Raw genomic sequence first — 27,744 nt, 5'->3', positions numbered from 1 at the left:
GCCGCTGGGTGGGGCGCCAGGCCACCGCCCCCTCCCCGCTCTCGGGCGGCAGCAGGCGGGACCGAGATCAGGACGCCCGGGGCCGGCCCACAGCGAGGGGAGCGGGCGGCGGTGAGTAGGCGGCGGCGGCCGGCCGGGCCGGGCCACGCGGGCGGCGGCTGCTTGGGCAGGTCCGGGCGGGCAGCCGGCAGCCGAGCCAGGACCCTGCGCCTGGAGCCCGAGCGAGGACTCCCAGGCCGCGGCCCCGCCTCCTCCCCGCCTTAGAGCCAGCCGCCCGCGGGTCGCGCCCCGAGCTCCTAGCGGCGCCGGGGCAGAGCCGAGCCGCAGCCGCAGCCGGAAACCGGCCCAAGCCGAGTCTGCGGGTGAAGTCCCCGGGCCCGAGCCCCGCGCAGCTCATGGCGGGGCCGCGGGGCGCGCTGCTGGCCTGGTGCCGCCGCCAGTGCGAGGGCTACCGCGGCGTGGACATCCGCGACCTTAGCAGCTCCTTCCGGGACGGCCTGGCCTTCTGCGCCATCCTGCACCGGCACCGGCCCGACCTGCTGTGAGTGCCGGGAGGGCGGGCGGCCGGGGCGCAGGGCGGCGCGGGCTCGTTGCTGGGGACCCCCCCGCCCCCCTCAGTGACGCGGAGCCGGGGCGGTGGCAGACGCCGCCCCCAGAGGCCGAGACGCCCACCCTTCGGCGGGCCCCCGCGCCTTGCGGGACGCCGAGACCCTCCGATCCAGGGCACCCCTCCCCCACTTGGCCCCGACCCCGCCCACTGGAACACTGAACCCGCCCCGCGTGCTGGTCCCTCTACCGGGGGCCTGGCCCCGCCCACAGGGCACTGATTTCCGCCATAGGGACACCGAAGCCCCCAAGGCATTGACTCTTTGAAAAGGCACCCGCGCCCTCCTCCGGGACCCTGGGCCTTTCTTACACTAAACAGGAGCTCTGAGCAGCCCCGTACCCGTTCGGCATTGAGGTTCCCGTTCTCTTTGTGGGGCCCCCTTGCTTTGATTCCCCTGGGCCATCTCTTCTCCAGGGCACTAGCACAGGGCCTGGCACAGAGGAGTCCCTACGTTAGCAGAGGTCAGATGAATGGATGGAAAACCCCTCCCCCCAGGACACAGCCCTGCCTCCCAGGTGTGTGCCTCATGACCCAGCTGTCCTCCATGGGGCAGGGAGGCTGAATGAGCAACCCCTAAAGGGCTGCTCCAGGGTGTGAAAAGGCCCCTTCTTGCCCTCAGCTGCCCAGTTCCCAGGCTCCGTTGGAGAAGCTGACTTGGGGTTTCTGCTCCCTCTACCTGGGGCCCTGGAACCTCTTCCACTCATTCATTCATAAAACACAACATGTTTATCTGGCACTTGCTGTTCCTTGTACTTCTGGTCTCATCTGCAAATTGGGGACAAGAGTCATGGTCCTTGCCTGTCTTGCTTACAGCCCCTCGGATGGGGCTTCCCTGGCAGGGTCTGGAACCTTTTGTGTGTCTGTTCCACCTTCAGACCTGTGCTCCCCAAAGACAGCACCTGGGAGGCTTTGATGAAGGAGAGAAGGAGGGAAGGATGACCTCAAGGTTCGATAGTGTAGGTGCCCTTAGTTTATTCTGTACCATGTGGTACCGTGTCTGTGGGTGGTGGATCAGGCCCTGGGCTGGGCCCTGGAGGAGAGGGTGTGGGTGTAGAAGTGAGATGGAGATGTAGGTGGGCCACTGTCTGCCGTGGGGCATGTGACATGGGGTAAGGGGGCTTAGGAGCCAGGGCTTGAAGATGGAGAAGAAGGGTACCCGGACTGGGCCCTTAAATTAGAGTGGAGGCCTGCAGGGGTCTTCTGTTTTGGCTGGAGGGCAGGTGGTGAGGCAGGGCCAGTATGTGAAACGACTCAAGTGTCAAGCTAAGCTACATCATGGACTTGAGCCTGCCAGCCACAGAATGCAGGCTGCTTGGTTTGTGGTCAGCTTCTCTGTGTCCTAGGTGTGGCAAAACTAGTAGATCCCATCAGGCATCAGTTTCCTCACCTGTAAAGTGGGTTTGACAATAAGACCTAACCTCCCAGGATTGTTGTGAGGATGAACGTTCAGTTAACATTAGTGATTGTAGAGAGTGTTATTAGGCAGGAAAGGATGATGCAAGTGTCTTATTCTTTCATTTATTCCCAAAAGTGTCTGCAGAGTTATACTCTGTGCTGGGCACTGAACCTGGTAATGGAAATAGTTTCCAATCAACCAAGAGACAAACCCTACACAGTCTCCTATGGCCTGTGGAGGTGATAGACGTATAAGCAGTGCTGAGAAGTCCACGTGGGAAGTGCTGTGTCAGAGGGCCAGGCTGGGGTGGCCTGGTCACCTCATCTTCAAGGAGATCGCAGGAGCCGGGCCAGGGAAGGGCCTCCCAGGCAGAGAGGATATCCTGAGCAGAGATACAGGCAGCGCTGTTGGAGGCCGTAGCACAGGGCGGGGAAAACCAGGACATGTGGCTGGGCCAGAGTGCTTAGGGCCTCCCAAGGAGGGTGGGTGGGGCCACAGGGAGGGACGTGGCATTAGTGTGGAGCAGAGGGGGGCTTCCCTCTTGAGAAGAGATCCGGAATCAGGTCCAATCATTCATTTGCAAGGCAGGCCAGCATCTGGGCTGCCAGCCCATTGCACAGGATAAAAACTTGAGGCCCAGGTCCTACGTGAGGCACAGAGAGGACCTCAGTGATGGGTAGGGGAAGATCTCCGTGAGAATAGGGCTGGGGTAGGGGTGCGGACAAGCACTATCTTCTTAAGTGGTTCAGGCTGCTGGAGTGGTGGGCCCAGGCCTCTGCTGGGGGTGGGGGGGTGGCTGGCCCATCTGCCCTTTCCCAATTGAGGCATCTTTAAGCTCCCTTGCGGGCAGGACCATGTGGGTTTCATTTTTGTGCTCCTCATCTCCCCCATGGCCAAATAGAACTTCCCAGGCCTTTGAAAACTCTCAGGAAATAGGCTTCCCAACCCCAGGTGTTGATTAGGGGCCAAGGTGGGGGAGGGAGAAGAAGCAGAGGGAAAATTGTAGCATCCCGGGACCTTTACAGTTTTCAGGCTGTTGCCATCATGTATGCATTCAGTAGACATGTATGGAGCGCCTACTAAGTACCAGGCAGTGTGATGAGTGTTGGGTGCATGGGGTGAACAAAAATGTGACCCCAGCCTTGAAGGAACACCGCTGGGGAGACTGCAGTCCAGGGCCCTGACAAGTTGCTTTTGTCTCATTTGGTCTCAGAACAGGCTTTTGTTGGGAGCTGGGGTGGTATCACAACCCTAACCCTCACCCCAAGGTTTAGAGAGGTTGTGTGTAGCTTACTCAGGGTCATACTCTGAGGCAGTGGCGAAGCAGGGGGAGGAGTTAGGGACCCAGTTGAGGGGAGGAGGAAGCAGCCTGGCCAGAGGTGGAAAATGGAGCTGAAGTGCATACACAGCCCCCTCCGCCTCCCAGCTCACCCGACCCTGGGCCTTGGGACAGTTTGCAAGCGACCCCCTCCTATCTTGGCCCAGGGTTCACGGCACCTTGGACTCTGCCTGCAGGTGAGCAGGAGGAGGAGGCCTCTCTTGCGTCTGCAAGGCCTGCCTCCACCCATCCCGGTCCTCCCCACCAACCTGGGAGGTGGTACGAGGCTTCCCCCAGTTTGCAGATGGGAACACAAAGGCCGCAAGGACTGTTGACTCGCCCCAGGTCACGAGGCCTGGCCTGGAAGAGCAGGGCCTGGAACCCAGACTTGGGAGGCCGCGCTGGCCCGCTGCGGCCTCTGGGCCCACGTCTCTCAAGCAGTCAGGCTGCAGTTTTCAGCCATAGAAGGACAAGACGCAGGAGGCTGCTGAGCAAGCAGGCTGGGCCTCCTCCGCCGGTTTCAGCCGCTCCAGCAGCTGGAGTGGGCAGGTGGGGAGTGGGGATACCCACAGCCAGGGTCCCCTGGCAGGCCCTGCCACTTCTCACCTGTCCCAGCTAAGAAACTGGAACACCCTTCGCTGCTCCCCCACAGAGGGTTCCCCCAGGAGCGGCCCAGCTGGGTCAGCCAATCATTTAGTGCCGGCAGCTCTGGAGAATATACCATTTCCAGGCTGGTTCAGACTTGTTCTATTCCTGGCCCCATTAAAACAACATTCCTCTTTGGGCTGGGTTAGGGATTCAGGAAGCTGGGGTGGCTTCTCCAGGTTTGTGGCATGCAGTGGAAGGACGAGAAATGCAGATTCCCACAGTGGCTACCTCTCCCCACAGTGGCTTCCTCTCTCTGGACCTCAGTGTCCCCATCTGTAAAGTGGGGTGAATACCTGCCAAGTAGAGCTGAAGACAAATTGAAGGCAGGCGCTCAGCCCAGTGCCCAGAGTGAGGTCAGCAATCCATGGCTGTCCCTCTCGTGACCAGCCTTGGACTTGGTCTTAGTGTTTACGTTTGCCACTGAGTCAGGACATGGCTTCTTGGGGAATAAACTTGAAGCTGGGACTTTTTCAGCCCCACCCCTTCTGCGTGGATTTCCAGCCTCTACCTGGAGGCCTCCTGGGACAGTGAGCTCTTCCTCTCTCCCACCTGGCCACCGCGACTCTTTTAGCCTGTGCTTGTTGCCTCAGTTTCCTCCTCGACAGCCCACGGACGCCTCCCTGAACCCTGCTGAAGCCCAGGCTGGTTGGGATAAGGTCACCTCCCCTGGTCACTCTACACCCATGGCCCTGCCCCCTGCTCAGTGCTCCTCCCCACTGACCCCTTTTCTCTTGCAGAGATTTTGATTCACTTTCCAAGGACAATGTCTTCGAGAATAACCGTTTGGTGAGTTCCCCAGGCAGATAGAAGCCCACGATGAGGCTGTGTGTTGTGTGGGGCAGGGGGTGTTTATTGGAGGGCAGGGGTCTTGCGGAACAGGAGCCGATCGAGGGGCTCCTGGAGCAGCTGTCCTGCCCTGGGGCCCTGGCTGCTCTTCTCCCCAGCCCCTGCTCCCCTCTGTCTGGCTTGTGCCTGGAACACCAGCCCTTCCCCACTCCAGGTCACAGTGTGGGGCCAGAGCTGCGGGGAGCCCAGTCACCCCTGCCCTGGCCCCCTCATCCCTCGGAATGAGGCTGGGCCTATGCAGGGTGGCACCCCCTGACCCTGCCTCCTCTTCCTCTCTGATTCCCACCCTGCCCAACTTCTCCCTCCCCTACACCTGCCCCCATCCCCACCCCTCTCCCTTACCCCAAACCTTCCCCGACCCTGACATCTGCCCCCACCCCAGGCCTTTGAAGTGGCCGAGAAGGAGCTGGGCATCCCTGCCCTCCTGGATCCCAATGACATGGTCTCCATGAGTGTCCCCGATTGCCTCAGCATCATGACCTACGTGTCCCAGTATTACAACCACTTCGCTGGCTCCGGCCCAGGTGAGAGGGTGCCCCAGGTGAGAGGGTGCCCTCCTTAGGGGCGGGGCCCTGGGAGTGTATCACCTGTTTTCTGAGCTGCAGACAGGGTGCAGGCAGGCAGCCCATCATTCATTTACCATCATTCATCCACTCACTGGAATATTTATGAGTAAAATAACACTGGGCTGGGCCCCCAGGGATTACAGCTGTGAAGGAGATCACTGCCCTCAAGGAGCTCACAGTCTGGTGGGGGAGACAGACCGCAAACACGTGAGCTGGTCACTGAGCAAAATAATGGCAGAAGAGGGACTTCCCTTGGCGGGCCTGTGGCTAGGACCCTGAGTTTCCATTGCTGGGGGCTTGGGTTCCATCCTGGGTCAGGGAATTAGGATCCTGCAAGCCATGTGGTCTTGGCAAAAAAGTAAAAAACAAAAGAAAACAATAGTGTCAGAGGAGACAAAGCAGGGCAAGTTTATCCGCTGTCTGGGAGTTCACCTCGCTGGCTCCTACCCTCACTTCCTGTTTACAGACACTTCCCTGGGTTTTTTTCTCTCCAGCCAGACAGTGATCCTGTGGGGCTATTTGGCTTCATCTTTCCCAGCAGTGACCTTCACGGGCTGAGAACTGAGAAGCTGGGGAATTGTGGGAGGTGGGGTAAAGGAATGCGGGTGGGGGATACAAGGGTATTTCTCTGCCCTGAGTCAGGTGGCTACTGAATCTCCTGCATGGAGCGTCCCCATGCAAGAATCTCTCCTAGACCCTAACCTTCCGTGGAGAGGACATGGGCTCAGAGAGGGGAAGCGAGGAGCTCAAGGTCACACAGCCGGAAAACCGAATCTGGGTGTCCTGACTCCTGCGCTGTGTCACGCCTGTCATGGGTCCTGTGGGCCCTGCCATGTCATTCCTTCCTCCTGCCTCTGCTCTCCATGTGGACAGTCTTATCCCATCTCTTAAAAAAAAAAGTCAGGGTGTTTCTGGTTTGTTTGGAGTAACACATGCTTACTGTAGAAAATTTAGAACATAGAAAAAAGCGTAACAATTTAAAAATTAAAATACTCTGTTACTCCCCATCTTTCCCATAATGCTAGGGATTAATATTATAATTGAACAAATAACATTCTGTGTATTTGACTAGAAATCAAAATGAAAGTATTTCTCAACTGCTGAGTCTTTGATGAGAGGCAGCCTGGTGCCTTTTACTGTCTGGGTGACAGTGGGTCACGTGGTCACCTCTCAGCTTAGGGTTCCCTTTGCAGTGAGGACAGAATAGCGCCCAGGGGACTTCCCTGGTGATTCAGTGGCTACGACTCTACGCTCCCACAGCTAAGAGTTTGCATGTCACCAGCTAAAGATCCCATGTACCACAGCTAAGATCCAGGTGCTCAGTCGCTTCAGTCGTGTCCAGTTCTTTGCGACCCCATGAACTGTAGCCTACCGGGCTCCTCTGTCCATGGAATCCTCCAGACACGAATATTGGAATGGGTTGCCATTTCCTCCTCCAGGGGATCTTCCCGATCCAGGGATCAAACTTGCGTCTCCTGCGTTGCAGGTAGATTCTTTACCCGCTGAGCCACCTGGGACCTGGCACAGACAGATAAGTAAATAATAAATTTAAAAAAGAGGAAAGAACAGCGCCCACCTCAAAGGGTTGATGAGAGTAAGCGAGGAAGCATGAACCTGTGCCTGGCCCTTCTTTAGGACCCAAGGTTACTATTATTATTATTATTTTTATCCACTGGTTAGAGTTTAGCTTGCTCACCTAGAATCACAGTTCAGTCTTTTCTTCTGGAGTGTTCCTGGTGGCTGAACCCCAGTCTCCCTCTACTAAGCTCTTCTTTGGAGAGCCACCTCCTGGGACCCTGTGGGTGGGTGGGTGGGTGGCGAGGACCCTTGGTAATACTATGCCTCACCAGGCATCCTGGGGGTGAGGTCACTGAGGTGACCCAGTTCCCCCAGCTGTGCCTGGGTGAGAGCACCCTGTGGGCCTGCGGAGATTTCTTGTCACTAAAGGCACAGCTTGTGCTTTCCATGCAAATTGGTCCCTAAATGCAGAACATTTTTATCCCACCTGCTGCTCAACCAGAGGAGGCGCAGGGAGGTGTTCCAGCCCTGGAGGCGAAGCTGGCATTTAGCCTCCCCCAGATGGTTGTGTTCTGTACTCTCTGGGCCAGGGAAGGGACTTCAAGGGTAAATTTGCCCAGGCTTGACTGTCTCTGCACCGGGTACCTTGGGAAGCTGGCCGTAGGTGAGATACCACTGTGCCATGCTGCCTGTTCATCTCATGCCAGAGCTCTGTGGGGGCTGGTGATCTTGGGCACATCAGCTGACCCCTGATCTCCAGGAGTCGCTGTGGAATCTGGAACCAGTGTGTGAGGGAAGGAAGCCCAGTGGCTGAGGGAATCAGAGGAGGGGTATCCCCCCCACCGTCCCACCCCAGGGTGACAAGGGTGGTGTTATCAGGATGAAGCCCAGTTTCTTAGCCAGGCTCCTGAGGGCCTCTCCCCACTTAGCTTAAGCCACTCACCGCCCCGGGTTGTAGTCATACTGAATTTCCTGTGCTGCTCTGAATATATCACATTCCTTTACTGCTCAAGTCTTTCATCTTGGTGATCCTCTGGTCCCTGTTCCCTGCCTCTTGTGCCCTGGCACATTCTTTCCTACTCATCCTCTTATCTCCACATTTTGCCTCCTCCAAGCAGCCTGCCCTGATGTACTCCAGGTGCTCTTGTAGCTCCATACCCCATGGTGAACGCATAAGACTTGGGTCACAGTATCTCGATTACTCTTCTTTCCCCTGTAGACCATCTCTGTTGAGTCCACAGCTGCCTGACTCCCGCACCTGGCACTTACTCATTCATTTAACAAATATTTCTTTTGCTTCTACTGTGTGCCCGGCACCGTGTGAGGTGCTAGGGAGAGAGCTGAGAATGACACAGACTCAGAGCTTGCAGTCTAAAGGATGGGCGAGGGAGAGAGAGAGAACAAAGCAGTGAATGTAATTTCAGATGAGCCGGATAAGGAAACAAAATAAGGTAATGGTATAGAAAGCAATGAGAGGAGGAAGTGGCTATTTTTGGTGAGTAGTCAGGGAGGGCCTCTCTGAGGAGGTGACAGTTGAGCTCAGCTTTGAATAAGGAGGAGAAGGAGGCCGTGTGAAGATCTGGAGAGGAATATTCCAGGCAAGGGTGAAGCAAGGGGCCTGTGTGCTCCAGAGGAGTGAGGGGGAAGGAGGAGGTGAGGACGGTAGGGGGTACGGTGGGAGATAGAGTGGGCCCCAAATTTTTGACCATGACTCATGGTGAGCAATGTGTTTCCCATTAGAATCCATGTTCACGTACACATATGTCACTGAAACAAGTTTCAGGAAATGATTCTCCCCTTACAATACAAGATGCCTGCGGATATTTTCTTCTAATTCATCTTTACAATATGCTGGTTACAGTCCACTCAGTTGATTTCAGGGTCTGTTAATGGATTATGACCCCAGTAAGGAAGTTGGATTTTTTTTTTTTTGGTTGACAGCTTGTGGAATCTTAGCTCCCCAACCAGGGATGGATCTTGTGCCCTGTGCAGTGGAAGCACAGAGGCCTAAAGCGCACTGGACCACCAGAAAACTCCCTGGATTTTATTTTATTTTTTATTTTTTGGATTTTATTTTTAAGAATTATCATATAGCAGCATTGACTTTGTTTTCTTTTTGTATACAGTTCTCTGAATTTGTGGGGGTTATTTTAATCCATGGGTACAGAGTAGGTGCTCAGTGGAGATTTGCCGAAGTAATGACGGGGCAGTCTTGGAGGAGGCGGGTGGGGTAAGGGCTAGGTTTCTTCTGGCTGGAGGGCATGCAGGCAAGGTTCAGGGCTGCAACTGGCCACCTGGGCAGGGGCAGGGCAGCTCCTCAGGAGCTCCCAGGGAGCCAACCCATCTTCCTGAAGCTTCAGGCTGGCACTGTGTGGTTCCTCCCCTCTCCTTTCCTTTACCCGCTAAGCCTGGTGGGAAGGAAGCCACCTGTCCTTTCACATACTGGGCACCGTTGGTCCTGTGATTGTCCTCATGGCTTACTGTTCACACTGCTCTGGGTGGTGGGACTCATGTCCCACTCTGTGGAGGCTCGGCGAGGTTGGGTACCTTGCCCTCCGCACTTAGCTTGGCAGTAGAGGCATCCCCCGTGTCTGTGTGAAGTGGGAGCCTGGTCCAACTGCCTCGGGTGGTTCACCCTCAAGTGGTGGCCGGGGAGCCCAAAGCTCAGGCCAGGTTGGGCCTCCAGAGTCTCCAGCTGCCTCAGGGCCCCTCTCTGGTCTCTCAGCAGCCGGTGTCTCAGCACCCAGAAAGGGCCTGGTGCTGTCCTCCCCGCCGTCTGAAGCATCTACTCCCGCGGACCCGGGAGACAGGGCTCAGGTAGGCAGTTGCTGGGGGCTGGGGAAGTGAGGGTGGCCGAGCGGGACAGCTGCCATTGCCGGGTTCAGCGAGTGTTCTCAGTCCCTTTCCCGCTGGCTTTGGAAGTAGAGGTTCATAGGCCAGGGCAGAGGGCAGGGGCAGGAGACGGCAGACCCGGGAGGGGCACAGAGCATCCAGGGCACTGACCCTCCATCATGGGACTGGCAAGACTGACACATACAATATAGCAGAGTCTCCCCTTGATTCTCATGAGACTGAACTGTCAACCTCCTAACCTGATTCCGCTTACTCCTCCCAACAACCCTGGGAGGCAGGTATTGTGTGTCTGATGTACCGAGAAGGAAACTGAAGCCCTGAGAGGTTTGGCCTCTTGTCCAAGATCTCTTAGCTGGGAAGTGGGGGTCACTCTGTCAGTTCCGAGATCTCATGGGGTGATCCCAGACTTTCACATCTGGACAGCACTTCCCTGCATGCAAAGGGCTTTCCCCACCTGCTCCCATCTAGTGCTTGCTGGAGGAGCTCCTGAGGGGCAGGGAGCCTGGCCCAGGGTGGGTACCCAGTGAGCATGTGCGGGGCTGAGACAGGCGGGGTTATAGAATTCCACTGGGCAGGTGCGGACCCAAGGCCCAGAGATGGAAGCAGCTTGCTCAAGGTCACGGTGCTTAGAAGCTGAGAAACAGATTTAAATCTACTTGGCTCTGGTTGGGGAGACAGAGGCAGTCAAGGTGGGCCTCGGAGGACAGTCATCTGTCAGGGAAGGTTCACCTGCAGGGACGGGAAAGGCTCATACAGCCAGAAGCTGCCTTCCTGCAGAGAGAGCCCCAGAAACCGGAAGCCAAGCTTTTTTTGTTTCCATCCTGACTCAGTGAGCTTGAGCAAGTCTTTCCCTTTCTGGGCTTCCTTAGGGGTGAAACAGTGACAGTCTCCCACCCTCTGCCCCTCCGGGGCTGTGGTGGAGCGGTTAGCACCGTGCACAGTCGGGGGACGGCCACCATTAGAGCGGGGAAACAGGGCGTGTTCTTGAACCAAAGGGCTGGCGACCCTAACCCCACCCCATTCCCTGCAGGGTGAGGAGTGCTCCCCGGGCAGCCTGTCGAAGCAGGGCTCCCACCGGACCCCCAGCAGCACGTGCGCCGCCTGCCAGCAGCACGTGCATCTGGTGCAGCGTTACCTGGCCGACGGCAAGCTGTACCACCGGCACTGCTTCCGGTGAGCGGGCGGGGCGGGAGCGCCCCGAGCTTCAGCACCGCGGGCTGCCAGGCCCCTCGCCACGCTCTTCGTGCTGGAGCATCTTTCTTATCGCCATTTTACTGATGAACAAACAAACTAGTGAAGGGAGAACATTATTGGCTCAGTCCCAGAAATAGAGACAGAAACGGGGCCAGAGCTCTTCGAGACTAAGTACCTGATGATGGTCAAGGTACAGAATATGCTTTAAAAGCCTGGAGAAAAGAAAGCACTTGTAAAATTTTCATTTTACTTTTAGTTTTTTCTTCTGTTTTATTTTGCTTTTGTGTTTTCTAAAAAGAAAGCAGTTAAAAAAATCATAGTAACAACTTGCTTTGAATGTGTGGTTCCCGGGGGAAGTGACAGTTTAAAGAAACTTGAGTAAGAGGCAGGGAATATATAAATAGCTTGGAGAATGTATGGAAACCGTTTTACAACTGAATAGTCAATGAAAACCAGTGAACGGGAGTTATAGCATGTATTCAGCTATGGGTGTGTGTGTGTGTGTGTGTGTGCGTGCCTGCACGTTCAGGTGTAGTGGCTGGACCTGAAACCCAGGCACCTGATTGCAGAACTGAGGTGTCATGAGGGCCAAAATCTTGAGAGAAGGAACCACTGCATTGATGCTGTCATGTCTGGCTGTCAGGACAGTGTTTTAAAATCTTTTTATGGTAACCACCAGTAAGGCACGTTTGACACCATGACCAGTCGTAGGTATATCCATGAAATCAAATTTGCGTAAATAGATACACAACCGGAATTAGGTTCATAAAACAAGTGTGATACACTCTGTTACATTGTACTTTATTCTATTTCATAGAAAAACAAAACAAATGGTTGGTTGCAAACCACTAAAGTGATTTTTTGAGCCACTAATGAGTGGTGGCTTGCATACTGGATGGAACCTCGAGGGGGGAACCTTTGCTTCCTCTTGCAGCAGAAACTGAAGGCATGTTTTACAACTATGGTGTTGCTTTCACGTGGTTTTATTGTTCTGCTATGATTCTGACAGTTACCATTTTCCTTTTCCGCGGGCAAGTTTTGAGTACTGAGACAGGATCCGGCTGGCAGCCGGGAGGAGGAGAAGGTACAGCTTTGGCTGCTGGAGAAGGGGTAGCCAGCACCCTGGGCTGGTTATGTTGACCCCCTCCCCCCACCCCTCTTCTCGCTGGCAGGTGTCGGCGGTGTTCCAGCACCCTGCTCCCAGGAGCTTACAGGAATGGGCCAGAGGAGGGCACCTTCGTGTGTGCAGAGCACTGTGCCAGACTGGGCCCCAGTGGGCGGTCAGGGGCCAGGCCTGGAACCCTGCCACAGCCAAAGCAGCAGCAACTTACAGAAGAAGCCAAGGAGGTTGAGGGCGGCAGCCCCAGCCCTAAGGCGACTGCAGGGGCCGAGGCGGACGTGACCAAGGCCAGCCCCGAGGGCCGACCCCAGGTCCCCACCAAGCCCCGGGTTCCCGGCAGACCACAGGAGCTGGCCAGCCCCCCCGCCAGCCGCCCCACACCTGCCCCCAGGAAGGCCTCCGAGAGCACAGCCCTGACGCCCCCCACGCCCCGGCCCCGCTCCAGTCTGCAGCAGGAGAACTTGGTGGAGCAGGGAGGCGGCAGCGGCCTGGTGAACGGTGAGCGGGGGTCCCGTTGGGGCTGGGCGCTCCCTGCGTTGTGGCTGCTGTTTAAATGTCCCTGTGCCGGGGAGTATCCATGGGGCCACACTGTCTGTGCCTGTGTGTGATGGATATGCTGGGGGCGGCTGTAGCACTGAGGTTACTAATTCATGCAGCAAGTTGTTACTGAGGCCCCTCTGCACGCTCTGTTCTCCATGCTGGGGGATGGGATGTAGACCCCCGCCTCCGGCCTGGACCGCCCCCTTCTGTGTGCCCCAGGCGTGTGTTCTTTTGTGTCTGTCTTGTGAGCTTCAGTTTCGGGGCGTGTAGCCAGTGCACACCACAGTGCCTGTGTCCCCAGTGTGTCTGGGACTCTGTGTGTCCACACTCAGGTGACCTCCCCCCATGCCCAGCCTGTGTGTTTGTCTACATCTGGGTGTCTGGCAGGGGCTGCTCAGGGGCTGGGGGGCGGTGGAAGCTGTGTCCCTGGTCAGGTGTACCCGGGGGTGCTCCCCAGCCTGACCTCCTGCCCTGCAGTAGAGATCTCTGCCTCACCAGCCCACCCCATAGAATCTTCCCACGTGACCTCCCTGGGCTTCATGAGCTCATAGGAACAAGGTTCTTTGCAACCCGAGACATGCTGGGCAACTCTTATCTGTGGAGGCATGGGGTAGGGAGGCTCCCTGGTTTCCTCCCTCTGGGGCTTGTTCTGTTCCACGCTCATGGAGACTGGTTCCTGAGCTGGGCGTTCAGACCTATTTGTGCCTCGGAGGCGCTGCCGGTCTCAAGGGAGAGACAGACAGAGAGAGAGAGACACACACACACACGGATTTCGGTAGAATGTAAGAAGTCTATTTAGATGGAGGAGCATGGAGAAGGAAATGGCAACCCACTCCAGTACTCTCGCCTGGGAAATCCCATGGGCAGAGGAGCCTGGCAGGCTACAGTCCATGGTGTCGCAAAGAGTCTGACATGACTTAGTGACTAAGCAACAGCAATAATAAGGGGTAGTGGGTGGTGGTATGATCTGATGAAAGGAGATTCAGAGCTGAAACTTGAGGGGAGCAAAGGGGGTGCACAGAAAGAAGCAGTGGGGGGCAAGGAGGACCCTGCCCCATCCCCACACACGGTGGCACTAGGGCCATGGGAGAAGACACAGCCTGACTTGAGCGGTTGCAGGGAAAACTGTGTCTTCAGGGGACAGTCAGGTTGCTAGCACCAGACTGTGAAGGGAGCATTCAGGATACCAGTGATTTATTTCACTGATGAAGGGTCCAGGGACTAGGAAGGAGTAGGAGACAGGAGTAAGGAATGTCTGGGACCTGGACGACAGTGCCCAGTGTCCGTGCTTCTGTTCCTCGATGTACTGGAGGCCCTAGTCAGCTGCAAAACACCAGAAAAAAGAATGAGAAAGAAAGAAAACGTTATTTTCAGGTAATAAAATTGTCTAATGAGAAAATATTAAAAGAATCACACAAGTATAAGATGAATGTACTCAATGCCACAGAATTGTGTACTTTATTTAAAAAGTTACACGCGCTGTGGAATCCTGTTCCACTTTATGTTATATTTATTTTACCCTTTTGTTAAAGTGTGAGGTTTTTGGTAGACTTTTTTTTTTTTTGAGGAAATTGACAAGTTGTTTCTAAATTGTATTACATGAAGGAATAAAGAGTCAAAACATTCCTGAGGGGGAAAAAAAAAACGGAGGAGCAGAGGCTACTGTGGAATTCACGGAGGACACTGGGGAGTCAGGGGAGGCTTTCAGGAGGAGGTGACCTCGCGCTGAGTTGAGACAGTATTTCCTGTCCACTTTGGAGAAGTGTCAGAGGGGCACTTGGGTTCCCCCTCCTTAACTGAAGTACACTCTCCAGGTGTCCTGGCCTTGTGGCTTTGACCTTCTCTACCTGTTACCTCTGGTGTTTTATCTAATCTCCCCGAGCGCTGGACTGGGGAGGTGCAAGGGTTCAGGGGAGGTTGCCATGGCCACCTGGAGTCCACGACCTGCCGGGTGGGATGGAAGGGCACTCTTAGGTGAGGCAGGCACTGGGGTTGGCTCCCTGACTGTTCCCCTCTACCACTGGCTCACAGCCGCCCATGAAGGCCTGTCTCACTCTCCTCTCCCACCTAGGGAAGCTGCAAGAACCCCCCATCCCCAAGCCCAGAGGGACCCCCAAGCTGTCAGAGAGGTACGCTGGCTCCGAGGGCTTTCAGGGCCCTGGCGGGGTAGGGGGGGGAGGGAGTACCCCTTGGGGGTCTGGGTTGGCAGTAAGGCCATGTGACCCACCAGCGCCCCCTCCCGAAAAGGGGGCGGGGGGCTCCTCTCTGGTGGGCAGGAGCCTGTGGCCACACCCCCTTCCTGTGTGGCTCCCCCGGGACCCCTCTCCCCATGGGCGGCAAGGCCTGGTAGCAGGCTGCCTCGGGGGTCCCTTAATCTCCCCAAGCCTCCACTGCGTCTGGAGTGTGGGAGGCCTAGGCCTCCTAGAGTAGTTTTAAGAGTCAGTAGCAGAGTATAGAAAGACCCAGCAAAGCTCCATTGTATGCCAGACTCAGAGCCTCCACTCCCTGGAACCCCATGTCACAGGCGAGGAACCTCAATTTCCAGTTCTTCTTTGGGAGCTGTGCTTTCCCTGTATGGTCCCTGGACAGGAGGGCGGGGGGTGGAGAGAGACAAAGAGAGGTAGAGGGAGGGGAAGAGAGAGGGCCCCCCACTCTTTCCATTTGGGCTTTGGGCCCAGACGGGCCCCACCAGGCTGGGGTGGGAGAGGGGAAGGGTGCCGTGTCTCACCCACCCGCTGTGGGATGCACTGTCTGGGGAGAGAAGGACGCTGCCCCTCCTTGCCTGCTCATGGGTTCTACCTCTTCTTGGCCTCCGTCCAGGACTCCAGCCCCCAGGAAAGACCCGCCGTGGATCACACTGGTGCAGGCAGAGCCAAAGAAGAAGCCAGCCCCCCTGCCCCCGAGCAGCAGCCCTGGGCCGCCGCTGGGCCAGGAAGGCAGGCAGGTGGAGAACGGGGGTGTGGACGAAGCAGCCCCACGGGGCCCGGAGCCCAAGCCCTACAACCCCTTTGAGGAAGAGGAGGAAGAGCCCCCTGCTGCACCCAGCCCGGCCCCCGGCCCTGCCCCGACCCCCCCGGAGTCCACACCCAAGTCGCTGCACCCCTGGTATGGCATCACCCCCACGAGCAGCCCCAAGACGAAGAAGCGCCCTGCCCCGCGAGCACCCAGCACGTCCCCCCTTGGTGAGTGCCATTCCTGGGAGCTCCCTGGAGAGCTGGGACCCTGGGGTTGGGCACCTGGGTGAGCGCAGGGCCCGGGAAGGGCAGGGGTGCCGTGGGATGCCCCCTCCAGGTCAGGCGCCGTGTGTGCCCTCAGTTAATCAGAGCAAACCCGTGGGGTAGGTAGCGTACTCTGTTTTGCAGGTGAGGAAACTGAGGCACAGAGAGGGTGAGTCACTTGCTCAAAGCCGCACAGCACTTAAGCAGTGGAGGCAGAATTTGAACCCCGGCTCTCAACTCTACTCTCAACCCTTCATAACCCACCTTGCAGGATGGTTGTGAGAATTAAATGTGTTATCCATTGATGTGCTTATTAACACAGAGTCAGGCTTGGGGAAGGTGCGCGACAGGGTTAGCTCCAGTCCTGCCCGTCCAGTCTCTGCCCTCCAGTTCCAGGCGCCTGAGGCTCTGACCGGGCTGTGGGACGCGGGCGCTAGTGACTCTGAGTGGTTCGTCCCCTGTGTGTGTCCTCAGCCTCCCCGGAAGATGGAGGTGGTGGGCCAGGTCCCGGGCGCTGTGCCTCCCTCCGCCCGGCCCTCCCTCTCACCATCCTGCAGTCTTCTCGGGCCCAATGCCGGTCCCCTTCCATCACGGCGGGGCTCCAGCTGCCTTGGAGACCTCAGTGGGAGTCCCTCAGACAGTGAGGCTGAGAGCACTCTAGAGATGACAGGAGGCCAGTGCTCAAGTGGTCCAGGCCCCCCCAACCCCTGCTAGGGCCCTGGGACCCTCCAGCTGAGCGTGGGTGGGTCGGCTGATTGGAGGTGGTGGGCGGATGGTGGAGGCAGCCAATGGGATGAGCTCTGAGTCAGACACAGCTGGGTCCAATCCCAGCCTTTCTCTCCAAGTCTGTCTTCTCACCTGGAAAGCACAGATGATACTTTGAAGTGTGGCATCCGTCATCCTTGAGGCTGAAAGTGGCGCAGGGCAGTGCCTGGCCGGGAGCCGCCTGCTCCTCCTCCCCTGTTGCTTTCCCTCCACCTCTGCTCAGCGCGAGGCCTTTTTGCCCTTTCAATTCGGCTTTCTTTGGGTCAGATCAGACGTGGGAGGGGAAGCGGAGGCTGCAGCCACGCTAGAGGAGGAAGCAAGAGCCGTAAGGAAACCAGGGCTACAGCTGCACCACGAGGCGCAGGCCAGAGCCCAGAGCGTGCGGGATGAATTTGGGTGATCTGCCTGCCAGTGACCTTGGTCCTGTCCCACCTTTGCTATCCTTGAGGCTCCTGCCTGCCTGCCTGGATGTGGAGGACTTGGGTTTCCTGGGCCACCTCTCACTTCACCGTCGAGAGCGAAGTGTCAGGCGAGGCCAGAGGGCCTGTCTCTGGCCCCTCGCTCGGCGCCCATTTGCGGTTTGGTTTGTGCAGCTCTCCACGCCTCCCGCCTGTCCCGCTCGGAGCCGCCCTCGGCTACCCCGTCGCCAGCCCTCAGCGTGGAGAGCCTGTCGTCCGAGAGCTCCAGCCAGCCCCCCAGTGAGGAGCTCCTGGAACCGCCCGTCGTGCCCAAGAGCTCCTCAGAGCCTGCTGTCCATGCCCCTGGCACCCCTGGGACCTCTGCCAGCCTCTCTGCCAACTCTTCCCTGTCCTCTTCCGGGGAGCTGGTGCAGCCCAGCATGGACCAGACGCCTCAAGCCAGCCCTGGGCTTGCCCCCAATACCAGGGGCAGCCCGGGTCACCCGCCAGCCAAGCCCTGCAGTGGCACTGCCCCCACCCTCCTCGTGCTGGCTGGAGACAAGAGCCCTGCGCCTTCCCCTGGAACCTCATCCCCCCTCGTGCTGGCTGGAGACAAGAGCCCTGCGCCTTCCCCTGGAACCTCATCCCCCCTCGTGCTGGCTGGAGACAAGAGCCCTGCGCCTTCCCCTGGAACCTCATCCCCCCTCGTGCTGGCTGGAGACAAGAGCCCTGCGCCTTCCCCTGGAACCTCATCCCCGCAGCTGCAGGTGAAGGTGAGTGTCTGCTGTCCTGCCTGTTGGATGTGGGCCTGGTCTCGGGGCAGGAATGTCCAGGGGTGGTCATCGTCGCTGGCCCTGACGTGTGGGGTGACCTTGGCTCTGCCCATCTGGCCATTCATCATTCCATGCATTGAGGTACAGCTCTCTCTCAACATCCTTTCATCCACTGGCCAGACCTCCTGTTCATCTGTTCAGCTGTCCACTTGCCCGACCTTCCATGTCTTGAGGCATCCAGCTCTTATTTACCTGCCGAGCCCATGCACCTGCCCGTTGGAGACACACACACCAGCCTCCATGCACCCACACATCCTCTGTCTGCTTCCCATTCACTGAAGCCCTATTTGTGTCAGAACCTGGCACAGCATCATTGAGACCCTGTCCTTGCCCTCCAGGGGCTCATCCTCTGCTCAGGGAGACAGGCCTAGACGATTGTCCATCCACCTGGGGTAGAGAGCACAGAGGGGAGGGGATGATGGCCTTCTTGGGGTCGTGTTCCTTCTCCAGAGACCTCAGTCTCCCCTCCTATAGAATGGGGCTGATGGTGTTCGTCGAGTGGCTCCTGTGTGCATGGGCCGGCCTGGGCTCCCAGGCTGATGGCTGTGGTGGTCCTTGTCCCCAGGTGCTCACAGCCAAGTTGGGGGTGGGGTACCGAGACGACTGTGGCTCGTATGGAGTTTGTAGTGGGATGGACTTGTAGAGGAGGGGTCAGCTCTCAACAGGCAGACGGCCCAGGAAATGGCTTTACTGGGTGCTTCTGCTGTGGCCACTGCGGGGCTACAGACGGCCCCTGCTGCCGCTCCCTTCCCAGGCCCCCTCCCAGGCCGGCCCCACAGTGCGTCTCCTCTGGGGGCTGCAGTGGGCACCCACCCCCGGCAGCTCGTTTTCCAGATGACCTTTGTGACTGGTGGAGCACCTGTTTCTCAGGGCCCTGCCAAGAACCAGGGGTCACCGGGGGCAGGACACTCCTCTGTGCATCTAGTTTACCAAGCGGTCTCTCCTTTGTGCCACCAGGGTCTTTTTTTTTTTTTTTTTAATATTTATTAAAGGACCAGAGTCCCTTTGTGCCACCAGGGTCTTTTTTTTTTAATATTTATTTATTTGGCTGTGCCAGGTCTTAGCTGCGACATGTGGGGTCTTTAGTTGCGCCATGCAAACTCTTAGTTACTTCATGTGGGATCGAGTTCTCTGACCAGAGATCGCGCCTGGGTCCCCCTGCAGAGTCTTAGCCACTGAACCAATAGGGAAGTCCCGGAGCCACCAGGTTCTTTTTTAAAAAACTATTAATTATTTTTGGTTGTATTGGGTCTTTTCTGCTGCGTGCGGGCCTTCTCCGGTTGTAGGCGCGGGGGCTACTCTGTTGAGATGTGCCGGCTTCTCAGTGTGGTGGCTTCTCTTGTGGCCGAGCACAGGCTCTAGGCGCATGGGTTTCAGGTGTTGCAGAACGCGGGCCCGAGAGTGTGGGCTTCGGTAGTTGTGCACAGGCTCGGTTGCTCCGAGGCGTGTGGAATCTTCCTGGACCAGGGATCGAACCCGAGTCCGCTGCATTGGTAAACGGATTCTTAACCACTGGACCACCGGGGAAGTCCACCAGCAGGTTCTGATCTTGCACTTTCTCCCGCACTCTGCAGTCCTCTGAGGGCCCGGGGCTCACCCACCTTGGGTGGAGGGTGGCTCCAGGCCAGCTGTAGTCCTGATCTGACCAGCCTGACAGGGGATAAGTCTGCAGAGGAGCCTGAGCTGTTGGTGTGTGCACCTTTCAAATGTCATTTACCCTTCTTTGGTCTGGGTGACCACCCCCAGCCCAACTGTCACCACCTGCTGTGTGACTTGGACAAGGTCCCGCCTTTTCTCTGGGCCTCCGGATGCTCTCAGGGGTCCCAGGGTTCCCTGCTGAGGGGGTGGAGGAGAGAGCTGATTCTGAATCCCCCCATCCCCCCTACAGGCAGCTGCCCATTTCCTGCCCTGGGGTGTGTGAAGGGTTGGTTTGAAGTTCTGTGGCCGAGAACCTTTGAGGGACTTGGGGCCTTCGGGCTGTCTGACCCTGCTGAGCTGCTCCAGGTGCGATTGTGGAGGGTGAGGGCAGAGCCCCAAGGGGGCTTCCTTCTGGGGTGCCCCATCCCTTACCCTCACCATAGGACTCGGAGGGAATCTGAGACAGTGAGGGCAGGAGACAAGGCCCTTGGGTGGGTGCTACCCTGTGGGGACCAGACTGTCTCCTCCCAGCCGCACCTGGACTCCTGTGTCAGCTCCCAGAGCAACTTCCAGCCTCAGAGAACTCCCTGTCCCCCACCTGAGCGGCTGGCACAGGTGAGGTGAGCAGCTCTCCCCTCACTCCTCCTCCCCCAGCTCTTGGAAAGCCAGGTCCGCACTCCTGGGAGCACTCCATGGCCTCAGGGACGCCTGTTTCCCATGAGCTGGGGCAAGTGGTGGGAAGATGCTGGCACTGCCCTCGTGGCAGGCAGGGCCTGTTTCTGTGCTGGGCCTGCCCGCTCTGCTGGCTTCAGAGAGGACAGAGATCTCCCTGGGGAGGAGCAGTGTAGGATGGGGGCCTTTCCTGGGTAGGGCAGGGGCTGCCTCCCTCTACTGAAAGCGGGATCCCGCTTTTGTACTTCCTGGCTGGGCGACCCTGGGCAAGGCGCTGAGCCCCGTAATCCCTGCTGGGAAAGGGGTGTTTGTGAGGCCTGGGTGAGCTACTGTTGCTTCGTCCTGCCCTAAACTGCACGTCCTGACCACTGCCCCCAGCGCCGGAGGGCTGCCTGGCCTGAGACAGACCAAGTCACACTCCAGCCTGGGCCCTTGGGAAGAACATGACCATGGGCCAATTACTTAACCCCTCAAAACTTGAGTTTCCTCACCTGTAAGATGGGCAGACACGACCCACTTTGTGGAGGGGTTGTGAGAATTAGACAAGCATGTAGAAAAGTGTCCAGTGTGGCAGCTGCACATGAGAGCTGCTGGGAAGTGGAAGTCTTTGTTGAATGACGGGGTGCCTCAGAGTGGATGCTGGGAGATTCTGCCTGATTCCCACCCGCCCTGCTTTCCATGGTCCCACGTGATCAAGCTCCCAGGGTCCTACTGCCCCTTCCTGACTTATTAATATCTTCTGTCATGTTTCCCTGCCTTTAGTCTTCTTGCAAGGAGAATCCTTTTAACCGGAAGCCATCACCTACAGCATCCCCAGGTGTAAAGAAGGCCACCAAGGGCTCAAAGCCAGCGAGACCACCTGCCCCAGGACATGGCTTCCCACTCATCAAACGCAAGGTATCTGCTGGGAGCCCCAGATACCTGGCTGCCTGGGCTCCGGCCCCGTGCCTTAGTGGCCTCAGGCTTCCTGTGGGACCCTGCGACAGGGTGGTCCGTCTGGGCAGCTTCCCTGAGAGGTGGGAGGGGGCGTGCCTGGGAGGTCCAGGTGGGAGATCTGACTTGCAGCCAGGGAGAATTTTGAGCACATCAGCTGCCCTGACCAAAAGCACTGGGTGATCCATTTAAATTGTTGCTAATAATAGTGTAAGGATCAAAGCATTCACATGACATACTTCTACTTAAACAGCTTAAGAGTGTTCTTGGTTTCTCTCTCCTTTGGGTCACTTTCTCATATTATGATGTCCTTTCTGGAGTGGCAGAGGAGGGGAGGAAGTTGCCAAGAGAGGCAGAGAGTTGTGTCACCCTCTGGGCATGCCTGATGGCACTGGGACCCAGGGCATGGGGTGTGGGACAGGGCCTGGGGGGCCAGCACTGGCCAGAGGGGAGCTCCTGGTGGCAGACAGGTGGGAGGGCGGGCTGGTCGCAGGTGACTGGGCACTGTTGGGCAGGTCCAGTCCGACCAGTACATCCCTGAGGAGGATATCCATGGAGAGATAGACACCATCGAGCGCCAGCTGGATGCCCTGGAACACCGTGGGGTCCTGCTGGAGGAGAAGCTGCGTGGCGGAGTGAACGGTGTGGGGGCTGTGGGGGGCTTGGCAGGGGGTGGGGGGCACTCGGGTGGGGGAAGCCTCTTCCCCAGGGTGGGAGCCTCCATGGCTCCTTCGAGGATGGGGACGGTTGCCAGCCCTGGCCTCAGTGAGCACCTGGCTTGCAGAGGGCCGTGAAGACGACATGCTGGTGGACTGGTTCAAGCTCATCCACGAGAAGCACCTGCTGGTTCGGCGGGAGTCCGAGCTCATCTACGTGTGAGTCCTGCCTCCTCTCCGTCCCCGCCTGGCTCACCCGACCCTGAATCCACAGAGCTCAGGACTGAGAATCTTCGCCTTCTTCCCGAATCAGCTCAGGGCAGGGCAGGCAGCCGGGGCAGAACTAACAGTCACCTTCTTCCCACCTTCCAGCTTCAAGCAGCAGAACCTGGAGCAGCGGCAGGCCGACGTGGAGTACGAGCTCCGGTGCCTTCTCAACAAGCCAGGTGATGGTGGCCACGCCCTGACCTCGGTCACCTGCCCTGGGGCCTGGTGACACGGAGAAGTGGGCTGGGGAAGGATGGACAGAGCCCTGATGGGGAGGCCTGGGCAGACTGTGGGAGCAGGGCCAGAGGACATGGCGGAAGGTGCTGTCTGGGTCCTAATAGGGGGTTAATAGACTCAAGCCAAGACGGGAGAGGGGACCCCCATGGGGCTGTGACGTCTGTGTGTCGGATGACAGGCCTGCAGGGAGCTCTCCAAGGCCAGGAGCAGACTGACCTTTTTGGGCCCCCTCCCCCGCCCCAGAAGGTGTGGGTGGGTAGGTCCTGGGATGTAGGGTTGGGGGCGGTCAGCCTCCAGGGCCCTGGGCTGCCTCAATGGGTGAGGGAGAGCATGTGTCTGTCCTGGGGCAGCTCTGGGCTCATGGCCATTAGGTCAGAGCGTGGCAGGACTCTGCTGGTGCAGGGAGGGCCAGTGGGAGGGCCCCCTGCACAGCGTGGCTCAGAGCGACTCTGGGAGGGAGGGATGGGGGAGGGGCTGGGCGTGGAGCCACACCGTCCTGTGCGCTGCGGAAACTTGCTGGTGCCCTTATGGTGTGTGTTGGCTGCACATCCCAGGCTTGGCACGCAGTCTCAGTGGCTCCATGTGTGACACAGGAACAGAGGTGCCCACCTGGGAGGGCGTTCTCAGGACCAGGAGATGGGATGTAGAAATGCACTGTGCCCTCAGAGGGGCTGATGCTTACTACGTGACCAAGTTGGGGTCTGGCCACGACGCGGTGTGAAGCACAGATGTGGGCTGAGAGAGACCGCAGGACTGTGGCACGTTCAGAGGCAGGAGCCAGGGCTTTTGACCACTTCCTCTGGCCCAGGTGGTTAGGAATCATTGTTTCCCATTGAACAGATGAGGAAATGGAGAGCCAGAGAGTTTGAGTCTTTCCCCTTGATGGGGGAGCCGGGCTTCTTTCCGAGTCTCTGACTTGGCCGTGTGCCTGCACACACGCAGTCCCTCCTCCTGGCTGGGATGGTAGCCCTGCTTTCCCATTGACTGGGCCGCTTGGAAGGCTGGATGAGACCCAGAGTCAGGAATGCCCCTGGGGAAGTCACAAAATGTCCCAGCCCTCCACTGCCCTCTGTGAGTCATTCCCAAATCTCCGGAGGCTGGGGCGTGGCCACCATGCCGAGGGAGCCGCAGCGACACCTTGTGGCCAGAGAGGGGCCCGCACCTCTGTTCTCCAGGCCAGCCTGGCCCTGGGCTTCCTGTGTGTGTTACTACTCCAGTCCTGTGTGAGACGGCAGTGCATCCTGGGCTTGTCTTCCTGTCCTGGTTGTCGCCTTTGGAGGGTGATACTGGTTTAAAGGCCCCAGGTGGGCCAGAGATCCGTAAGACCCTGTAAGGGCTGTAGCTTGGGGACATGGGGCTGCCCGGAAATAGGCACTGGCTCCACCCTTGCTGTGTGACACTGGTCGAGGACTTAGCTTCCCTGAGCCTCAGTTTTCCCCCATGTAGGTTGCGGACATAACTTACCCAGATTCGAGAAACAGCAGAGTAGATTTGGAACTGGAGTAATGACTCTGAAACCCACATTGTCCCCAGAACTATGCTGCGCCATTGGTCTGGTTTGGCAAGAGGAGGCGGTGCGGGTTTGGGGCATGGCTGAGGGGTGAGGAGGCCTGTAGCGGCAGATGTTGTAGAAGGAAGGTCATGTGTTGGGGCATCCGTCCCCTAGAAGTCTGCAGGCTGGGTCAGAGGAATACCAAGGAGCAGGTGGGTCTCTGAGGCTGTGGTTCTGTGGGATGGCCTGGGTTCTTGAAATCAGGAGACTGGCAGGGAGGGCAGCAGGTATCTGAGATATCAGGGACACTTCCTGGCAGGTCTCCCAACCCCCAGGGTCCGTTCTAGTCCACCCTCCTTCCTGGCATTAGATGGATGTCCGAGGATGCCTCTTGGGTCACACTGCTTCTCCTGTGTGGTCTCCCTGGGGTTCCCTGGTATCTCCCCACTCCAGCCAGCCCGCCATCGGAAATGCTCAGCAGGCCCAGCCTGAATCCTGCTTCCCCCAAGAAACCACTTGGTGAACACTGGTTGCATGAACGCGTGAACATAAACAGGAAACTCTTTGGCCCGTGCTGGTCTCTGTTCGCAGAGCCTATATTGTACTGGTCCTCTTGGAGCCCCCTGGGAGAGTTTCTTTGGTAGGCAGACTGGTATTCTTGGTCTCTTCTGCAACAACCTCTATTTCTCCAAAAACTGTAATCTCCACCCATCTGGGCTCCTCCTTGTCCTCATGATGTCCAGTGTGAGGCTGGTCTGCAGCCACCTTAGCACTTAGGCGTTGGTTCCTCGCTTCCTGGGCCTCATGTCCCCGGCTTTTCTCCTTGAGCAGAAAAGGACTGGACAGAGGAGGACCGGGGCCGAGAGAAGGTGCTGATGCAAGAGCTCGTGACCCTCATCGAGCAGCGCAACGCCATCGTCAACTGCCTGGATGAGGACCGGCGAAGGTGGCTTGGCTGGGGGTGGTTCCTGGGGCTTCCTTGGGGATGAGACCTTCACTGCCAACCATCCCAGCTCCCCCTTGCTCAGCCTGTGTGGACTCAGAGAGTCTGGAGGGGCCTGAGAGATTATCTGGCCCTTCCTCCTGTGGGACACTCAGCTTCCCTGTCTCATTTCAGGGAGGAAGAGGAAGATAAGATGTTGGAAGCCATGATCAAGAAGAAAGGTGAGGCCCCTCCTGGGGCTCTGGCCTGTTTGAACTCCTGCAGGGTTGGGGGGGGCCGGTTGAACACAGAGTTGGAAGGGGCACCCATAGGGACAGTGTGTGCAAGCCTTTCTTTTGCCAAGAAGGCCATCTTTGGCCAGGAAGATGGGTGTGGGATGCCACGGTACCAACAAGGAGGGTGGCGGCTTATAGGGCCATTTCCCAGGGCATGTCTGCCTTGAGCTGTGCATTCCTCCTTGAGATCCATAGCTGGTTCAGGAGGGGTCTGTGGGTTCAAAGAGCAGTCCCCCCACAACCCCCCCGCCCTTGGAGAACATAGTGCCCAGAATCGTTGAGAGAGCACTGGACTGGGAGTCAGGAGGCCTGGGCCTAATCTTGGTTCCCCCAGTGACTCATTTTGTGGCCTTGCGGTTCTGTCTGGGCTCCAGTTAGACTGGATTCTGGTCCCAGCTCTGACGCGTCCCAGCTAGGTGGCTTTGTGCCAGCGCTTCACCCCTCCAGGCCTCACTCTCCTTGTCTGCAGGATGAGGGTGACAGAGGCACCCACCTCCTGGGTGGGTGCTGAGGATGACTGAGATAACCTGTATAAACCGCTTTGCCATGGCCTGGCACCCACAAAGAGCTTGGTTGGTGGTAATCTGTTTCAAACTCACATTTTCCTTGTCCATAATAAGTGAGGGACTGGGCCAGATGATTCCTGCGGTTTCTTCTAGCTCTGACAGTCGGTATTTGTGTTGTGAGCCACAGAGCTATAGGGGAATAGAGGCTTTTAGAGATAAAACATCAGCCGTGCTCTAGGGCTCCCCCACTGCCTTCATGAGTGCTCATCTCCCGATCCCTGCCGAAATTCTGGGAAGGGGTGGGGTCCCGTCCTAGAGGTGAAGAACTGGAGACGCAAAAGGATGAAGGGACATGTCCACAGTTCCAGGAGACGTGGTGGTGGTGGTGGGCTGAGACTGTTGGCTGCCACTCCCTGGCCATCACTACCACCCCCTGGCCCGCCCCAATCGACTGCCCTTTCCCTTCTGCAGAGTTCCAGAAGGAGGCTGAGCCCGAGGGCAAGAAGAAGGGCAAGTTCAAGACCATGAAGGTGCTGAAGCTGCTAGGAAACAAGCGTGATACCAAGAGCAAGTGCCCCGGAGACAGGAGCTAACGGCGCGGGCTGCCAGCCGGGGACACCACCCACCACTGGCTGCACTCTGCGGGGCGGGGGTGGGGCTTCTGTGTCCCTTCAGGATCAGTTGAGAGGAAAGATGACTTAGGGGAGGGAGCCTCTGGATGATGGCCTCTCCTTCCTCAGGGTCCTCTGGCTGGTCTGGGCCAAAGAGTTTTTTCTTCCCTCTCCTCTGAGCCCCTTGCCTGGCTCCCCTGACTCCAGATGCTGTGACTGACCCCAGGAGTGAGCAGGGTCTCATCCCACGAGCCCCTGCCCTTGGTCCCGCTTCACTCCTGTACCGCATGCAGAGGGGAGTGGAGGGTCTGTCTGCCCATGGGCGTCTGCCCGTGGCGGACCCTCTGGCCTGGGTCTCCTGCCCTTTGGGCAGGTCAGCAAGCCAGGTTCGACCACACTGGCCCCTTCCCGCTCCCCTCCGTCCTGGGTCTGAGTCCCTGTCGTCCTGTCAGGGCAGGCGGCCTTGCCTCTCTTTCTCCGCGCTCAGGAGCTCTATTTATGAAGTCTCTTAATTAAAGTTGGAGGTAGTTACTGTGTCCTCAAGACCCGAAGGGGCCTGATGGACAGACCCCTCCCTTTGTTCCTCAAAGTCTTAGGAGGTGTGTCCCTCACCTCCCCTCTTTCCGCAGGAAGTGTCCCTGCCCGAGACAGGGTGCTGGGGTGGGTGGGGTGCCTGAGAGCTGAGCCCCCCGAGGGAGGGCCTCGGGGGAGGTGGGCGGGCCCCAGGCCAGCAGCAGGCGGGCGCATGCCTGTAGGTGCTAACCCTGGCCCTTCACCCCACACCGTGGCCCCCGGCCCCTCCTGTAGGCTCTCCCCGCCACCCCAGGGCTGGGGTGCGGCGGACCCACCCCTGGGTGGTCAGCGCCAGCCTGTCTCCTCACATGCGCCTGTTGTCTGTTCCCTCCCGACTTTGTTGCCTCCGAAGGACTGATGGCCGCTCACCCCGAGACGGCTGTGGGAGAGGAGGAGCCGATGGGGACCAGCACCTTCGCCCCAGGGCACGTGCCCAGCAGCTCTTGGGGCAAAGCACTGTTGCTATAAGCTATTTCCGGGGTGCCTTTAGGGCCCTTCCCTCAGCACGCCTCTGGGGAAAGATCACACTGTATTAACTTGAGAGGGTTTTCCTCACCGACAATAAACAGAGACCACCTCAGCTGCCAGTGCCTTGCAGCCCTGGGCCGCCCTCCCCTTGCCAGGCCTACCTTCTTCCCTGCCTCCGCCGTGCCTCTTGGCTGGCATCTCCGCTGACCCGGGAGGGCGTGGAGGGGCTGTCCACTGCCGGGGGCCCTGGCCCCTCTCTCCCTGCCCCTGGGCAGGACGCCTTCCTCTGCAGGGACCAGTGCCGCCTCCGACCGTCTCCTTCCTGACGGGCCTGTTGACTGCCGCTGGAGTCACCAGCTCCAGTGCCTTTCGGGGGCCAGGCAGGTGACACACGTGAACCCAGGCTGGATGCGTCCTGCGGGGCAGCCCCGTCAGGCTGCCTTGGTGTCAGGACACCTGGGTGGTGGGGACTGGGGTGAACTGGGTGGTGCAACCAGAGGGGGAGGTTGTCCCTCACCCAAGTCAACTGTAGCCTGTGGGATATGGGCCCAGTGGGGCCAGATCTTTGCATTTTTCAAAAGAAACTGGAAATCCAGTGGAGCGTGTGTGTACTTTGTAAAACTGACTTGAACTGAAATCAAGGGTACGTGCTA

At 58.1% G+C, this 27,744-nt stretch overlaps 1 protein-coding gene and 1 long non-coding RNA gene across 9 annotated transcripts; one reads left to right on the top strand and one right to left on the bottom strand.

Moving 5' to 3' along the window:
• Positions 1–78: 78 nt before the first annotated feature.
• MICALL1 (MICAL like 1) lies at positions 79–27,686 on the top strand. Of its 8 annotated transcripts, none has more exons than XM_006071370.4 (16): positions 91–541; positions 4,707–4,755; positions 5,198–5,339; positions 9,628–9,716; positions 10,783–10,925; positions 12,119–12,564; positions 14,678–14,735; positions 15,427–15,788; positions 17,183–17,760; positions 20,893–21,027; positions 21,579–21,705; positions 21,848–21,938; positions 22,092–22,165; positions 24,547–24,661; positions 24,833–24,879; positions 25,911–27,686. In XM_006071370.4, exons 1-16 carry the CDS (start codon positions 396–398, stop codon positions 26,030–26,032), a joined length of 2,724 nt encoding a protein of 907 aa, XP_006071432.3. In that variant the 5' UTR covers positions 91–395; the 3' UTR covers positions 26,033–27,686. The 8 variants fall into 8 exon arrangements, 7 of the variants coding, with proteins under 7 accessions (XP_044796814.2, XP_025138663.3, XP_025138664.3 ...); XM_006071369.4 differs by having other exon boundaries at positions 9,625–9,716; XM_025282880.3 differs by lacking the exon at positions 14,678–14,735 and adding an exon at positions 1,022–1,122 and having other exon boundaries at positions 415–541; positions 9,625–9,716; positions 17,038–17,760.
• On the bottom strand, positions 13,806–16,489 carry LOC123465662. Its single transcript, XR_006640909.1, has 3 exons — positions 16,372–16,489; positions 16,089–16,241; positions 13,806–13,929 (listed from the first exon to the last, which is right to left on the bottom strand). It is a non-coding gene; the product is annotated as an uncharacterized LOC123465662 (long non-coding RNA).
• Positions 27,687–27,744: the final 58 nt, after the last annotated feature.

This window comes from Bubalus bubalis, chromosome 4 (assembly GCF_019923935.1).
Source record: "Bubalus bubalis isolate 160015118507 breed Murrah chromosome 4, NDDB_SH_1, whole genome shotgun sequence".
Taxonomy (NCBI): Eukaryota; Metazoa; Chordata; class Mammalia; order Artiodactyla; family Bovidae; genus Bubalus; species Bubalus bubalis.
Note: the sequence above shows the minus strand (reverse complement) of the source record. Positions and strands in the feature narration are given on the sequence as shown.